This window comes from Pseudophryne corroboree, chromosome 3 (assembly GCF_028390025.1).
Source record: "Pseudophryne corroboree isolate aPseCor3 chromosome 3, aPseCor3.hap2, whole genome shotgun sequence".
Lineage (NCBI taxonomy): Eukaryota > Metazoa > Chordata > Amphibia > Anura > Myobatrachidae > Pseudophryne > Pseudophryne corroboree.
This window is the reverse complement of record NC_086446.1, coordinates 162,162,169-162,179,357: the sequence shown is the minus strand read 5'-3', so window position 1 is coordinate 162,179,357 and position 17,189 is coordinate 162,162,169. Positions and strand designations below refer to the sequence as shown.

The 17,189-nt window shown below is 42.5% G+C and overlaps 1 protein-coding gene and 1 long non-coding RNA gene across 3 annotated transcripts in view; one reads left to right on the top strand and one right to left on the bottom strand.

The window, feature by feature from the left end:
• Positions 1–17,189, top strand: part of LOC135054997 (coagulation factor VIII-like) — a 638,500-nt gene that overhangs the window by 318,250 nt on the left and 303,061 nt on the right. For both annotated transcript variants that reach the window (XM_063958535.1, XM_063958534.1), the window contains exon 16: positions 9,141–9,329. In XM_063958535.1, coding sequence (XP_063814605.1) covers positions 9,141–9,329 — 189 coding nt within the window. The remainder of the gene's footprint in view (positions 1–9,140; positions 9,330–17,189) is intronic.
• The window catches only part of LOC135054998 (uncharacterized), a 221,347-nt gene that overhangs the window by 198,487 nt on the left and 5,671 nt on the right, over positions 1–17,189 (bottom strand). The window lies entirely within an intron of this gene.

The following is a 17,189-nucleotide window of genomic DNA, read 5'->3' as shown; positions in this document are numbered from 1 at the left end:
ATCTGTATAATATGGATGGTGTCTTTGAGGTACCTTCTTTGTGATTTTACAATATCTTGAAGGAAGAAGTCTGTATACCTAGATAGATTTGAAGTAATTGATTGAATTCCTGACACTATGGGGCGTCCAGGCGGATTTATAGGGTCCTTATGCATTTTTGGCAAGCAATAGAAGGTTGGAATTTTGGGATTTTTTTTCATTATATAATTGAATTCTTTCACAGTGATGATTCCTAATTCGAGACCCTCTTCGATTTGTTCTCGAAGTTTATTTTCATAAGCGCTGGTGGGGTCTTGATCTAGTGCTTCGTACGTATCTTGATCTTCCAAGAGACGGGTCACCTCTCTTTCATATTGTTCCTTGCTCAAAATGACGATGCCTCCGCCTTTGTCGGACGGTTTTATTATAATGCTTTTGTCTTGTTTTAATTCTTTTAATCCCAATCTTTCCTCCTTGGTGATGTTTAATTTCATTTTCGGCTTCTCTGGTATTTTTTCTATTTCCTCTTCCAGTAATTTTTGGAATGTCTCTAAATGTGGCCCTTTACAGTATGTTGGGTTAAAATTCGATGGTGGTCCAAATTTAGTGTGTTGAAATTCATCTTCTTGTATGGATGGTTTTGAATTTTTGTTTTTTGTAAAAAAAAATTTGATGGTGCACTTCCTTATGAATTTGTGCATATCTATGTATAAGTCAAATTTATTGATTTTTGACTGTCTAGCAAAGTTAAGCCCCTTCTGTAGGATTGAGGTTTGGGCTTTTGACAATATTTTATCACTCAAATTGAATATTGTTGGTTTATTTTCAGATGTGGTATTTGTCCTTTTTGTTATTCTTATTCCTTCTCTTCGTCCCCTCTTTCTTTTTCTCTGGCGAAGTTCTCCCTGTATTTCTTGTTCGGGATTCTTTTGTAATCCGGAGGTTTCTGGGTGCCCTGATTGAAGTCTAAAAAATAGTCTTCATCTGTTTCTTCGTCTGAGTCCTCACAATAATTCCTTTTAGTAGATTGTTTTCTTCCTTGTGGCTTTTCTTGTTCTTTTTTTTGGATTGTCTGTATAAGTGATTGGATTTCCTCATTTTCTTCTTTCTCTGCTGCCTCTTTTCCTAATGTGAATGAATCTTTTATGAGTTTATATTGATTTGTACTGAAACTGAAATTTCTTTGATTGTATGGTTGATAGTTCCTTGTGTATCCTGTGTTTTTTGGATATTGTTTGATTAATGGTTCTCTTGTTTGTTTGGATTTTGGTTGTTGCCGATCTTGATATGTCTTGTTCCTCTGTGTGTTGGTGTAGGTGTTTCTTGTTGGCCTATCTGTTTCTTGAAATTTGCGTGAAGAAGAATGTCTCTTTGTGTTTCTATTGTGGAGATAGAATTCCATTTCTTGTAAGTCCCTTTTGAATTTTCGTTGTTTCTGGAGGATGATGTCTTCTTCGAGTTTTCCTATTTTTTCATTCATCATTCGCATCAGATTCTTGAAATCCTCCATATTTGATAAACTTTCAAACCTTTTCTCAAATACTTGAATATTTTCATTGGTTTTTGCTAGTGTAATGGATCTATCTTCAATGATCAATCTTATAAGTTCTATAGAGCATGTGTCCAAAATTTGATTCCACTTTTCGTGAAAATTTTCCTGTATTGGTAGGAAGGTTGCTGCTTTTACAATCCTAAGACCTTTTGGTATCATCCCATTTTCTATGTATTTCTGCAGGGTTGTAATTTCCCACCATTGTCGCACTTCTTGAGTATAGTGTTTCTCTAAGTTTAAGAATTGAGTGCAAAACCATTCATCTCCTGCAGGGGCGTCGATGGGTACAAGGTTTTTGGTAAAAATATTTACCAAATCATTCCTTTTATGTGAAATGTGGCGAGAGGTATATTGGGTCATGTTATACTGCAGCAGTTGATAAATAAAAAGTACAGTAGAAGGTATGTGACAACTGCGCTGTATGTGACTAAAAGCTGCTCAGTTTAAAAATAATGCAATTAGGAACATATACGAGCGCTAATATTTATAAGTTAAAATCTGTATTACCATGAGTAATATATGTGTACAAAATATGTGTACAAGGTGGCACCTGTAAAAAAGACTTTCAGTTAGTTTGGCAGTGTGTTTACAACTCCTTTTATGGAGTGAGTGGTTTGAGCTCAGTCCGTACCAGTTCACAGTTTGTATTGTGAAAAATGCTAACTGTCCCTACCTCCTAGTTAGTCCCGTGCACAAGAAGATGTTATAGTCCTTGAATCTCGATCCACTGCGTCCAGCGGTGAAGGATCGCGGCTTGTTGTCGGGTCGCGGCTCTTCAACAATTGTTCCTTGGACCTCGCCTTTATGAGGAGATCGTCCAAGTATGGGATAATTGTGATTCCCTGCTTGCGCAGGAGAACCATAATTTCCGCCATTACTTTGGTGAAAATCCTCAGAGCCGTGGACAGCCCTAACGGCAACGTCTGAAATTGGTAATGACAATCCTGCACAGCAAATCTCAGGTAAGCCTGATGTGGAGGATATATGGGGACATGTAAGTAGGCATCTTTTATGTCAACCGACACCATAAAATCTCCCTCCTCCAGACTGGAGATCACAGCACGTAGAGATTCCATCTTGAACTTTAATTTTTTGAGAAAGAAATAGAAGTATTTTAGGTTTAGAATCGGTCTGACTGAGCCATCAGGCTTTGGGACCACAAACAGGCTTGAATAAAAGCCTTCCCCCTGTTGAGCCGGGGGTACCGTGACAATCACTTGATTTTGACACAACTTTAGTATCGCAGCGCTTACTATCTCCCTTTCTGGAAGAGAAGCTGGCAAGGCCGATTTGAAAAATCGGTGAGGGGGCACGTCTTGAAACTCTAACTTGTACCCTTGGGTTATTATTACCAATATCCAAGGATCCAGGTCCGAGTGCACCCAGACCTGACTGAAGAGTTTGAGACATGCCCCCACTGGTGCAGACTCCCACAGAGGAGCCCCAGGGTCATGCGGTGGACTTGGTAGAAGCCGGAGAGGACTTCTGCTCTTGGGAACTTGCCACAGCCTGTGACCTTTTCCCCCTTCCTCTTCCTCTCGCAGCAAGGAAGGAGGACCCACGTCCTTTTTTGAATTTATTGGGCCGAAAGGACTGCATCTGATAGTGGGGCGTTTTCTTCTGTTGTGCCGGAACATAAGGTAAAAATGACGACTTACCCGCGGTAGCCGTAGACACCAGGTCAGTGAGGCCGTCGCCAAACAAGACCCTACCGTTAAACGGTAGAGACTCCATCGCCTTCTTAGAGTCAGCATCAGCATTCCATTGATGAATCCACAACGCTCTTCTCGCTGAGACTGCCATGGCATTGGCCCTTGATCCCAGAAGGCCAATATCCCTCACAGCTTCTTTTAAATATGCTGCAGCATCCCTGATGTGACCCAGAGTCAAAAGCACACTATCCCTGTCTAGGGTTTCTACCTCAGATGATAAGTTATCTGCCCACCTTTCAACAGCACTACTCACCCATGCCGCAGCAACGGCCGGCCAGAGTAGCGCCCACATAGTGACATAAATGGATTTTAGTGTATTTTCCTGCTTTCAATCCGCAGGATCTTTCAGGGCTGCCGTCTCCGGTGACGGGAGCGCTACTTTTTTGGAAAGACGCGATAAAGCTTTGTCTACCGTGGGGATTGACTCCCACCTATCCCCAGCAGGGAACGGATATGCCACTGGAATTCTCTTTTGTCAGGATTTTCCCAAGCTTTTTCAAAAAGTGCGTTCAGCTCATGAGAGGGAGGAAACGTTACCTCAGGTTTCTTTCCTTTATACATACAGACCCTAGTATCAGGAACAGCAGGGTCCTCAGCTATATGTAATACTTCCTTTATCACCATAATCATGTACTGAATACTCTTAGCCAGTTTCGGATGTAATCTGTCGTCACTATAGTCGACACTGGAATCAGAGTCTGTATCGGTATCTGTATCTGCTATCTGGGTAAATGCACGTTTCTGTGACCCCGAAGGGGTCTGGGCCTGTGACAAAGCATCTTCCATGGATTTCCTCCATGTCTGGTTTTCAGACTCAGATTTATCAAATCTCTTAGCCAACTTAGTCACATTTGCGTTTAAAACACTCAACATATTCACCCAATCCTCCGTCGGCGGTGCCGACACTGCCACTCTCACAGAATTGTCTGTCCCCACTCCAGCCTCCTCCTGGGAAGAGCATTCAGCCTCAGACATCTCGACACACACACGTACAGACAGCCACAACCACACTGGGGCTATAGGAGACAGACCCACACTAAAGCCTGCCAGAGAGACACAGAGAGAGTTCTGCCAGCTCACACCCATCACCTATCCCGGTACTGAAGCCAGCACAAGACTGCCCAGACCTGCTAGCGCTTTTCATATAATAATAAATCACCAAATCGCTAGTGCCCCCCCCCCCCCCCCGTTTTGACCCTGTTACTTGCACAGCAGTGTGGAGGTCAGGGCCAGCATCTCTGCAGCCTTCTGTGAAGAGAAAAATGGTGCTGGTCAGAGCTGTGCGTGCTAAGCCCCGCCCACTACATGGCATGCTTCAGTCCCACTCAAAAATCTTTATACTGGCGGCAGAGCCGGATTAAGAGGGGGTCACAGGGGGTCAGTACCCCAGGCCCTCTAATCTTAGGGGGCCCCCCTGACCGACGATCATCAGCGCTGCTGAAAGATGTTTTTTTTTTTTCATTGCGTGTATACAATACACGGCTGCTCCAGCTCCCTACACTGTCAGGCGGCTGGCTGCCTGTAGGGGGAGCTGCAGCGATAACGAGCAGCTCCTCACAGGCTGTACATGAACGTGCCTGACTCCTGAGTCGTCTTTGAAACAGAGCCGTCCGGGTGAGAGCAGGTAGCGGCTGCTGCTGTCTTTCAGTCTCCACTGACTCTGCAAGCAGCCAGGTGAAGAAAGGGCCAGTAGGCCATGTGGCATGCTGTCCCATATACTGCAGCAGTGTGTGTGGTGAGTAGCATGTGATTGAATGGGTGGCATGCTTCCTCTTAATGGTGTGTGTCATCACAGTGTGTGTATATATGTATATATGCTGTGTGCATGTAATATAAGTATGTATATATGCTATGTGCATGTAATATAAGTATGTATGTATGTATGTATGCATGCTGTGTGCATGTGTACTATGTGTATGTATCATGCTGTGTGCATGTATAGTGTGTGTGTGTGTGTGTGTGTGTGTGTGTTCATGTACAGTATACTGTGTGTGTGTATGCATGTATACTTCCTGTATGTATGTTTACTGTGTGTGCAAGTATACTCTGTGTATGTATGTATGTATGCTGTGTGTGCTGCGTGTGTTTGTTTAAGTATGATAATGTATGTGCGTGTGTGTGTGTGTGTACAGTGGTCTGACACTCAGGTGCTTCTGTATTTAATTGTAATCAGGTTAAAAAAGTCAGGAGCCCGTAGCCTCGACACATTGGTATACCGTGACCTTGTATATAGTTTTTTTTTTTTAAATAAAATCTGATTGCCCCTGCCTTTTTTTACCAGGGGGAAAATAAAATAAAATCTATCTATCATATAGTGGGGGCGGCACTCAACGGACTTCATAAGGCAAATACTAACGTATCAGAACTTTATTCCTTCATCAGAGTTCACTGATGAAGGCTTAATGTTCCGAAACGTTAGTGCTGTACATGTGGTTGGTACAGTGATTTTTGTTTGCCTTATGATGTCCGTTGAGTGCCGCCTCCACTATGTCTGCTATTAAATCCTCATGGGCCATTGTGAATATTGCTGAGAGTGCCAGGCACTGCTGCATCTGTATATGTATGTAACCTTTCATATATATATATATATATATATATAAGTAGCGGTAAGGTTCGGCACTCAAATGGGTAAATAACAAAATACTTGCTGCGGTGCCCTCTGCGATCTGTAGCAAGATCCATGCAATATGAAGAGGAAGTCAGCGGCACTCAGCAGACGGATTGATGAAATAAAGATGGCTTTATTAGAGTCATCTTTATTTCATCAATCCGTCTGCTGAGTGCCGCTGACTTCCTCTTCATATATATATATATATATATATATATATATATAAAAGCATACAGTACATACATGTACGGAAACCCCCCAACGAAAATCCTGCGTTTGCCACTGCCCCAGCTAGAGCTGTTCTGCCTCTGACACAACCGCCCCCTGCTGTCTTGCACACTGAAGTCACGCTGCATCGCTGAGTGGCAGCACGAAGGGTTACGCAGCTACTGTACAGTGTACAGCAGTAGCAGACCACACCTCCTCCCAGTGTCTCTCTGAAGAGAGACAGACCAAGCGGATTGAAGCAGAGAATGAACAGACCTCTGACTGCAGCTGATAAAAAGTGGCAAAGGTCAAACAAGTAAAGAAATCTGGATTTTGAAAAGGCGAGTGACAATCCCACACAGTGATACCAGTAGCATGTGTTTCAGTGTGCACTGTGCAGCAGTGGGCTGGGGGGGGGACATATCATGAAGGCTATGTCATCTTCTGTGTGAATGTATGCCATGAAGTGTGTATGTCAGTAAGTGTGTTTGTGTCAGTGTGTGTATTTGTGTCAGTAAGTGTGTTTGTGTTAGTGTGTGCATGTCAGTAGGTTTGTGTGTCAGTAAGAGGTATCAGTCAATAAGTGGTGTCTATGTCAGACAGTCAGTCAGTCAGTCGTATCTGTGTGAATAAGTGTGTTGTGTGTGTCAGTAAGGGGTATCTGTGTTAGTAAGTTTTCTCTGTGTCAGTAAGGTGTGCCTGTAAATATGTATGATAATGTGTCAGTAAATAGTGTCAGTAGGGGATATCTGTCAGTAAGTGGACTCTGTGTCAATAAGTGTGTGTTCAGTAAGTGTTTGTGTCAGTAAGGGGTGTCAGTAAATGTTTGTATCAGTAACTTGTATCTGTATCACTAAGGGGTGGCTCTCAGTATGCATATGCCAGTAAGTGGTGTGTAAGTAAGGTGTGTTTGTCTGTGTCAGTAAGGGTGTCTATCAGTAAGTGTTGCCTGTGTCAGTAAGGGTGTCTGTCAGTAAGTGTGTTTGTGTCAGTAAGCGGTGTCTGTGTCAGTAAGTGTATGTGTGTCAGTGTTTGTATCAGTAAGATGTGTCTGTGACATGTCAGTAAGTGGTATCTGTTAGTAAGAGGTGTCCATGTCAGTAAGGCAGTGTGTGTGCAGCTATGGGGGCAGTATGTATGTGTGCAGCTATGGGGGCAGTATGTGTGTGTGTGTGTGTGTGTGTGTGTGTGTGTGTGTGTGTGTGTGTGAAACTGCATGCAGTTGAGGGAGGGGGGACCTACACTGATGGTCTAAATCTGGCTCTGGATGTGGGTACAGCGAATTGCTGTAGTGGGAGGAGCAGGCACACACATAATGGACATAACCAGGGGGGTAGTTCTGATAAGAGGGCCCCCCTATCTAAAGTACCCCAGGCCCCCTGAAGGCTTAATCCGGCCCTGACTGGCGGGGGTCCCTTAACTAGTGCCTGGGCACTGTTATGTCCTATGCCAGTGGTGTTAGAGGTCCCCCATGCTGCCCAGGGTGCCCCCCCTTCGCCCTGCACCCTGCAGTGCCGCGATCTGTGTGGGTGCATGGCACGCAGCGCGGCCGCTGCGCGGTACCTCAAACGCGTCTTCTGTTGTCACTTAAGTCTTCTGATCTTCTTCATACTCACCCGGCTTCTGTCTTCTGGCTCTGTGAGGGGGGTGACGGTGCAGCTTCGGGAACAAGCAGCTAGGCGTACCAAGTGATCGAACCCTCTGGAGCTAATAGTGTCCAGTAGCCTAAGAAGCAGAGCCCTTGAACTTAGAAGAATTAGGCCTGCTTCTCTCCCCTCAGTCCCACGATGCAGGGAGCCTGTTGCCAGCAGGTCTCCCTGAAAATAACAAACCTAAAAAAGTATTTTTCTGAGAAACTCTGGAGAGCTCCTCAGTGTGCATCCAGTCTCACTGGGCACAGAATCTAACTGGAGTCTGGAGGAGGGGCATAGAGGGGGGAGCCAGTTCACACCCATTCAAAGTCTTATAGTGTGCCCATGTCTCCTGCGGATCCCGTCTATACCCCATGGTTCTTGAAGCATCCCCAGCATCCTCTAGGACGTATGAGAAAAACCTCCTATGATCAAAAAATGGAACCAGGACCATCTAAAAGGCGTGAATGGAAGATTACCTCCGATGTTGCAATAAAAACTTCACTGTGCCCCAGGTACTGTTGATAAAGAATCCCACTGAGCCAAAATGCATTGACAGCACCTGGGTCACTGTGAAGTTTTTACTGGATAATATAAGAAAACCAGCATCATAAAGAATGTATAGCATTCATTGTATTGTAATTTTCCCTATGTCCACTACCATTTAGTGCCTTCACCTGTGTCTTTCTTCCATATTGCTTTTTATCTTTGTGTTTTGCATTGGATGTGGTGAAACTCATTGGGGAGATGTACTAAGCCCTGAAAAGTGATACATTTCCCAGTGATAATGTACCAGCCAATCAGCTCCTAACTGCCATGTCACAGGCTGGGTTTGAAAAATTACAGTTAGGAGCTGGTTTGTTAGTACTTTATCACCATGCAATGTATCCCTTTTCAAGGCTTAGTACATGTGGCTATTTGTTGAGAGATACTAATACAGGCTGATTTGCACACATTTTTGAGTTCTTAAAACTTTGTATTACACTGATCATATATCAAAATTCAAAATAAAAGATTTTGGTAAAACTCAAGATGAGCCTCATGCACATGACTGTCCTAAGAATCTGAAGGTAAACATACAGAGTGTACAGCACATCATACTCCAAGCATTGTCCCCCTCCAAGAGCCCTGGGAACCTGTGGAACAAAAGAAAGGCTAGAAAATATAAGCTCTTAAATCAGTCATACATTAATGATCATTTAAATACTCAAGGAAACTGACAAAGTGGGGGAGCATGTCCTTTGAAGAGTATTGCTAGAGCTTGTGTTTACAGTACACCTTCCCAGCAAATCCAGCCCCCCCCCCCCCCCCCCTTTCTTTTTATATCCCTGACCATACTCTGCATACCATTGCAGTGCGGTTAAAGAGATTTTATCTATTTCCTACAATGTCAGCAACATATATGTAAATCATTTTTAAATTTACGTTATGCTTATTCTGTTCTTATCTAGATACAATTTAAGAATATGGCCTCTCGTCCATACTCCTTTTATTCCAATGTTCTAACTGTACAGAAGAAAGAGGAGTATGTACCCCCACATCAGACTCGTACGTACACAGGAAGACTGAGTGCTCAGTTTGGGCCCACAGAATCTGAAGAGGAGTGCAAAACCTGGTTCTATACCTCTAATGTCCACCTGGTAAATATATATCTCTTTTCATTAGCAAAGTTGCTCTCTCTCTCTCTCTCTCTCTCTCTCTCTCTCTCTATATATATATACTTGCTGTTCTACCCGTTCTTTGCATGGGAGTTTCTGAAAATATAAATGAGTATTCAAAACTTGGTAAATCTATAGAGATGTAAATTTGAGACGTCTTAATGTAAGTAAATATTATTCCATGGCTCTTACCATTATCCGAGAAGCACCCGTAGCAGATATGGTAAAAAGTGACAGGACGATTTTTGTAGTTTATCAAATTCTACCCACTGGAGCTGCAATCCAAATTTTCATCCGATTGTCCGTTTGGGCATTATAGTTCACGCAACGCAAGTCACACATCGGTGATGACTTAATTATGTCAACCCCCCGTTCATCCCCTTAGGGGAGGTTTATTAAAAATCTAGTTACGTAGTTTACTTATATCCCAACTGAAGAATACCTACTGTATGTTAAATTTCATCTTCCTAACATATTGGGAAGTAAGAGTATTAGTGGTGCGTCAGTAAGTGAGTGAGGGCTTTCGCATAAATATATATATATATATATATATATATATATATATATAAAATAGAAAAGATTTACTCTTATCTTGCGCTATTATTTGGTTGCTAAGGATTCATACAAATACAACAACACTAGATTTCCGAGGGCACACTAATTAAATTTGGATTGTTTAAAATTCTAATTATATCCAGCAACCTATTAAATACAAATATACCATTTATTAAAATACAAATCCAATGCAATTTGAGGCAATAACTCACAATACATATGGTAAAACAGATGCAATATTAATTCCCATTTTGATAATGATCTAATGTTCATTTCAAGCTACAGGGAATTGCTCTTTAAGCCCAACACATTTCGTCCTTAAAAGGACTTAATCAGGGGAATGGTTTTATGAGAGGATATTCTGTATAATCCTTTTTGGAAAGGTCCTTTTTTTGTTACTAAACAATTTTGGAGGAGAGACACCTACACATGGACTGGACTCTAATATATTGCACTTTATGATAGGATTCACTAGATTTTAGTGGGACATTTTCACGGTCCTTCACATTTTGGAAAGAGAATATATCACTTATATATACCTGGCACTTTTTTATTAACCTGTATATATAAAAATTGGATCACCACCAGATAAGAATAGGGTATCACCAGGATATCTACCTTTCATGATCATATAGGATATAGGCTTAAAACTGGAATTGCACCCATAAGGGCATCAAAAAATTGTTAATTAACAAAAGAGGACCTTTCCGATAAGGATTATACAGAAAACAGGATCCATAAGGAGGATGTTTCAATGGGTCTTCAATGATTGCCTTATAGCTTTCTCATGTCTGCTGTAGGTTGTAATAAATGCCGTGGAGTCCTTTTTTGGTTCTCTTTTCTTGTAAGTCAAGAGATTTGCTCTTTCCAAACTCCTTGTTTTGTCCATTGCTTTGTTGAGGATGCTGATGGGATAGTTCTTTTCCACGAATCTGTTCTTATATTTTTCCAATTGTTCATTACATTCTTCTATTTCGCTGCAATTTCTTTTGATTCTGTGGAACTGAGAATAGAGGATATTGTTTTTCCACTGTTTCTGGTGGTTGCTCCTATAGTCCAAGTAACTTTGTATCCACGGGTTTAATGTAATTTCTGGTAATAATTTTATCATCTTTCCCCACAAGGATGAGGTCTAGGAATTTGATATGTACTTTATTCACATTTGAGGTGAAGGTGAGATTCATATCATTGTGAGCCAGATAGCTAAGAAAAAGATTAAATTCTTCCAATGTACCATCCCAAATGATTAAGATATCATCAATGTACCTTTTGTAAAAGACTATAACATTTTTAAAAAGATGGTCATTGTAAATAAAAGATTTTTCCCAGCACCCCATAAATAAGTTAGCTAAACTGGGCGCAAAGATGGTTTCCATTGCGGTTCCACAACATTGCATGTAAAAATTATCCAGAAATTTAAAATAGTTGTGACTAAGAATAAAAAACATTACGTCACAAATAAATTTTCTATGAAAATCTGTTAGGGAAGAGTCACTGTCCAGAAATTCTTTGCATGCTGCCACACCTTTTGAATGTTCAATACATGTGTACAGGGCTTGTACATTGATTGTGGCCCACAGGTAGGTTGGTTTCCATTCCAGATCCTTCACTAGGTTTAGGACTGTAGTTGTGTCTTTCAAATATGAGGGTAACTGGTTTACATATCCTCTAAGAAATACATCTTCATACTCGGAAAGATTTGACGCGAGAGAATCTATTCCTGCTACTATCGGCCTGCCCGGTGGGTTGGTTAATGATTTATGGATTTTAGGTAAAAAGTAGAATATAGGGGTAATGGGGTTAGACTGCATTAAAAACTGGTACTCTTTCTTAGTTAAAATGCCGGTTCGTAGTCCGTTTAGTAATAATGATCTCAGATCTTCTAGAAATTCTCCTTTTGGATCCTTTTGTAGAATTTTGTATGACTTAGTATCTCCTAGAAGTCTCCGAGCTTCTGTCACATAGGTATCACGGTCCATTATCACTAAACCCCCCCTTTATCAGCTTGTTTGATGATAATCTCAGTATTCTTTGGTAGTTTTTTGAGAGCCCCTTTCTCTTCATTTGTGAGATTCTTTTCCACTATTGGACTTAGATCCGAATCACAGATGTCTTTTTTTACTAAATCGTAAAAAATGCTGATATGGTTCCCCTTAGATTCTAGCGGATAATACTTTGAAGGAGGTTTCAAACCCGATTTTGATTGAATTGATGTGTTCTCATAATTCTTAATAATGTCATCCTCTTTTTTTAATAAAGTGTCGTTTTAGAGTTAGTTTTCAAAAAAACGAACATTTCACCACCAGAACCAATAAATAAAGGCATTTTTAATTTATCCAAGTATAAACTTTCACAACCAGAGACCACACTCCTAAGTAAGGGGCTATCTTTTGCCCCAACAAGTAGCTTGAACAAATTCAAGACTTTCATAGATTTAAATAAATTTGTACGAAAACTAACACTAAAACGACACTTTATTAAAAAAGAGGATGCCATTATTAAGAATTATGAGAACACATCAATCCCACAGTGCCAGATACACAGGTGCCCCAGTGCCAGATACACAGGTGCCTCCAGTGCCAGAAACACACAAAATGCTCCCACAGTGCCAGATACACAGGTGTCCCCAGTGCCAGATACACAGGTGTCCCCAGTGCCAGATACACAGGTGTCCCCAGTGCCAGATACACATTAAAATTCTCCCACAGTGCCAGATACACGTACCCCCCATAGTGCCAGATACATAGGTGCCCCCTGTGCTGCTCACTTCCTTCGGCTTCCGCAGCTGATTCTGTGAGAAGGGAGGAGAGTACAGCATGCGCCTCTCGTTCACCTCACTTCCCCTCTCCGGCAGCTTCATGCCTGAAATCAGCTGCCGGTCCATTAGCCAGTCAAAGCTTGCGCAGCTGCCGGTCTGTGAGCTCTGATTGGCTGACGGACTGGCAGCTGATTTAAAATTGCAGCCGGCCGCTGGCCACCCTTAAGAATCGGCGCCCAGCACGGCCGCTCCTAAGGAACATGCCTGGAGTCGACCCTGGATTTACGATCTCATATTACAAACTTTTTAAGGACACGCTCTTGCCTAAAATGCTAGCGGCCTTTAATGATGTTTCCAATGAACATGGGTTTTCTCCCCAATCCTTGGAAACTTTCATTACGGTTAACCCCAAAATGGGTAAAGACCCGGCCCGATGCGCTAGTTACCGCCCTCAATTTCTCCTCAATTCAGATGTTAAGTTGTTTGCAAAAATGATCGCTAATAGGCTTAGGATGCTGCTCCCCAATGTGGTACTTTCCGATCAAGTGGGTTTTGTGCCTGGGAGGGAGGCACGAGATAATACTACAAAAACTGATACACTTAGCCTTGGCAGGCTCTGCTCCAGTGGTGTTACTGTCCACCGATACTGAGAAGGCTTTTGACAGAATTAGTTGGATTTTTAGGGAAGGGGTTTTGAGACATCTGGGGCTTGGGTCTATCAGCCTCCACCACATCCTAGCACTTTACAGTTCTCCCACGGCCCGGATCAAAATAAGTGGAGCTCTTTCAAAACCGGTTTTAATAAAAAATAGCACAAGACAGGGATGTCCTCTCTCTCCCCTTATTTTTATATTATGTATGGAGTCCCTGGCTTTGTCCATCAGACTTAACCCAAATATCTCTAGCCTTAAAGTGAGCAGTATGGACTATAAGCTTGCCCTATTCATGAACGATCTACTGGCTGTCTTGTCAAACCCAGTTGTCTCAATTCCCAACCAGATGATGGATTTAAAAAATGTGGTTCTTTAACTTCAAGATTAACCTCTCAAAGTCTATAGCAGTGAATGTATCAGCTCCTTCTCATTCCTTAGAAAGACTTAAACAGTCCTTTCCCTTTAAGTGCATCCTACTAGCCTCAAATATCTTGGCATTACACAAAATACTGACCTCTCCCGTCCCTTTGATGATAATTTTAAAATACTACTTAGCACGTTTTGTTCAGACCTCAGAGACTGGGGCAATACATGGATTTCGTGGTTCGGTAGAAATAGTGTACTTAAAATGAACGTACTGCACAGAGTTTTATATCTTCTACAGGCCCTACCTATCCATATACCCACAATTTGATTTTGAGATCTACATAACATAGTCAGTGATTTCGTGTGGGGGAACAAGAGACCACACTTCCAACATGCTATTCTTTTTCGGCATAAACATATGGGAGGTCTTCAACTGCCACATTTCTCAGTATACTGTCCTCCTCAGCGATGCTGTCCTCCTGAGTAGAATAATTGAGTGGTCTAGGCCAAAAGATATTAAACAATGGGTCCTCATAGAAAACAAATCACTGTCGACACATATTGCGCAATTCCCATGGTAGCCCATTGGAACAGACTATGAAACCTCCCATTTGTGTCCTCTAAATTCTCCCCTTTGACTCCACTATTCAATAATCCTGATTTCCCCTGTGAGTCACAAGCTCTGCATTTGCCACATGGAAGTTACGTTGGTTGGAACAGGTCGGCCATCTGGTGGATGGGGAGAGGATGTCCCCCTTTCCTGCTTTGCAGACCAAATGGAATCTCCTATCATCTGAGATTTGGAGGTACTTACAATTAAATCATTTTGCGCCGGCCAGGGAAGTGAGATTGGCTGCCACTAGGCCTGTGACCCTTTTTGAGAAAATGTGCTCGGACTCTTTACATCTGGTGCATTTTCTCTCGAGGGCTTATGGACTGTTTAATGAACATAAACACGCTGAGCTCCCTAAATATACAATAGATTGGGAAATTATTTTCAGACTGGTTTAACAGATGAAGATTGGGAAAACATTTTCCAGACTACATCTGTCAGCTCTGTCAGTTATTCAGTGATTGAGACACAGTTTAAAGTCCTGTCGCGCTGGTATATGTGTCCCCTTACTTTAGCCAAAATGTTTCATGATGTGCCAGACACGTGTTGACGGTGTAATACAGAGGTCGGCTCACCACTACACATCTGGTGGGAATGTCAGCCACTTCGGCCTTTTTGGGAAAATGTCATAGCTATTTCCAGGTCAATAATGGGTATAGAGGTTTCTTCCGCTCCCTCTTTCTGGCTCCTTAATTTATATCCTGGTTCACTAGCATCTTATCAAATTTCTTAACAGCGCTGCGACAGCTGTAATCTCAGTGCGTTGGGCGGTCTACTACCCCGCCTACCATGAAGGATTGGTTCAACAGAATTAACTTGTATATGGCTATGGAAGATTTCTGGGCAACACCAGAAAGGTATCAGGAGTTCACAGCAACATGGCACCCTTGGCTGGAATTTAAGTCCTCATAATTATATTCACTAAATACAGTTAAATGGCAACTCCCCACAACTATTTTTATTTAAAACACGGGATACCACATTTCATCTCCCTTTTTACCCTACTCCGACTGTTCCCTTATGTTTTCCTCCCCCTGTTTTTGTCTCTTCTTACTTAAATGGTTTTGTGAAATATCGTTCAGGCTGATGTATTCGTTAGGTCCTGCATTAAGATTGAACTGGACTAGACAATACTTTTTGGACCAATTGTCTATGTTTGATATATATTATTTTTTTGCTCAGAAATCTTGGCCAGTGGCGTAACTGGAAATTTTTCTCCCCCAAGCCAAAAAATTTGCTGGCGCCCCATCACCTCCCCCCTTCCCCATCATAATTGGCACTCGGAAAGTGCTGAATTTGCACGTGCTGGAAAAGGGGGCATAACTTTGCTAAAATGGGTGTGGCTTTATTGGAAGGAGCATGGCATTGTAGGAAAAGACTACCTTATACCGCAGTTTTGCAACCTGCACTTCCAGACATTGGCCACCGTAGGAAAAAAATTAATCCTGATTCATGCCCCTTACATTATTTGTCATTTTTCCTCCTCCTAGTAATGCCCAGCACACATTATGCCACACACTGCAATAGCTCTTAGACATTATGCCACACACCATAATGCCCACTACACAATATGCCACACACCGTAATGCCTGTGACACAATATGCCACACACCGCAACACCCGTTATACATTATGCCACACACTGCAATGCCCCTGAGACATTATATCACATACCACAATGCCCGTGATACAGTATACCACACACCGTCATGCCCGTTATACATTATGACACACACCGCAATGCATTTTATACATTATGCCACACACCACAATGCCCATTACACATTAAGCTATACAGTAAGGCTTCTAATTACTTTTAAACTACCTGATGCGCTGTGTGTTATGCTTATTGACAGGGGTTTCATGCGCTGGGTGTTATGCTTGTTGCCAGGGGTTACATGCGCTGGGTGTTATGCTTGTTGCCAGGGGTTTCATGCGCTGGGTGTCATGCTCGTTGCTGGGGTATAATGCCTGTTTCCAGGGATTTCATGAGCTGGATGTTATGCGTCTTTCCAAGGGTTAATGCTTGTTGCTAGGGATGTGTAATACTCGTTGCCAATGGGGTTTTCATGCTCACTACTAGGGTGGCAGGGTGTAAGGCCAGCACTACGCGATCCCACGGGTAACGGCACTTTCCGGCATTTAGACTCTAGAGGTCAAATATGACCTCTAGCATGTCTCCTCCATGGTGGCGGCCATTATAGGAGGGACATTTAGCAGATTGACATGCGGCTCCAAGCCTCCCCAGTATCTACGGGGGTGGAAGTTACGCCACTGGCTGTGGCCCTTATTTAGGACTAAGTTGTACTGCCTGTATCTATTTTTGTATGTTTAAAAATGTAATAAATATATACTGGAAAAACAAATCTGAAATCCAAAATACTTCTGGTCCCAAGCATTTTTTGGTATGGGAGATTCAACCTGTATATAGGCCCTCATTCCGAGTTGTTCGCTCGCAAGGCGAATGTAGCAGAGTTACACACGCTAAGCCGCCGCCTACTGGGAGTGAATGTTAGCTTCTTAAAATTGCGACCGACGTACGCGCAATATTGCGATTACAAACGAGTTAGCAGTTTCAGAGTAGCTCCAGACTTACTCTGCCTGTGCGATCATTTCAGTGCTTGTCGTTCCTGGTTGACGTCACAAACACACCCAGCGTTCGCCCAGGCACTCCCACCGTTTCCCCGGCCACTCCTGCGTTTTTTCCGGAAACGGTAGCGTTTTCAGCCACACGCCCCTGAAACGCCGTGTATCCGCCCAGTAACACCCATTTCCTGTCAATCACATTACGATCGCCGGAGCGAAGAAAAAGCCGTGAGTAAAAATACTTTCTTCATAGTAAAGTTACTTGGCGCAGTCGCAGTGCGAACATTGCGCATGCGTACTAAGCGGATTTT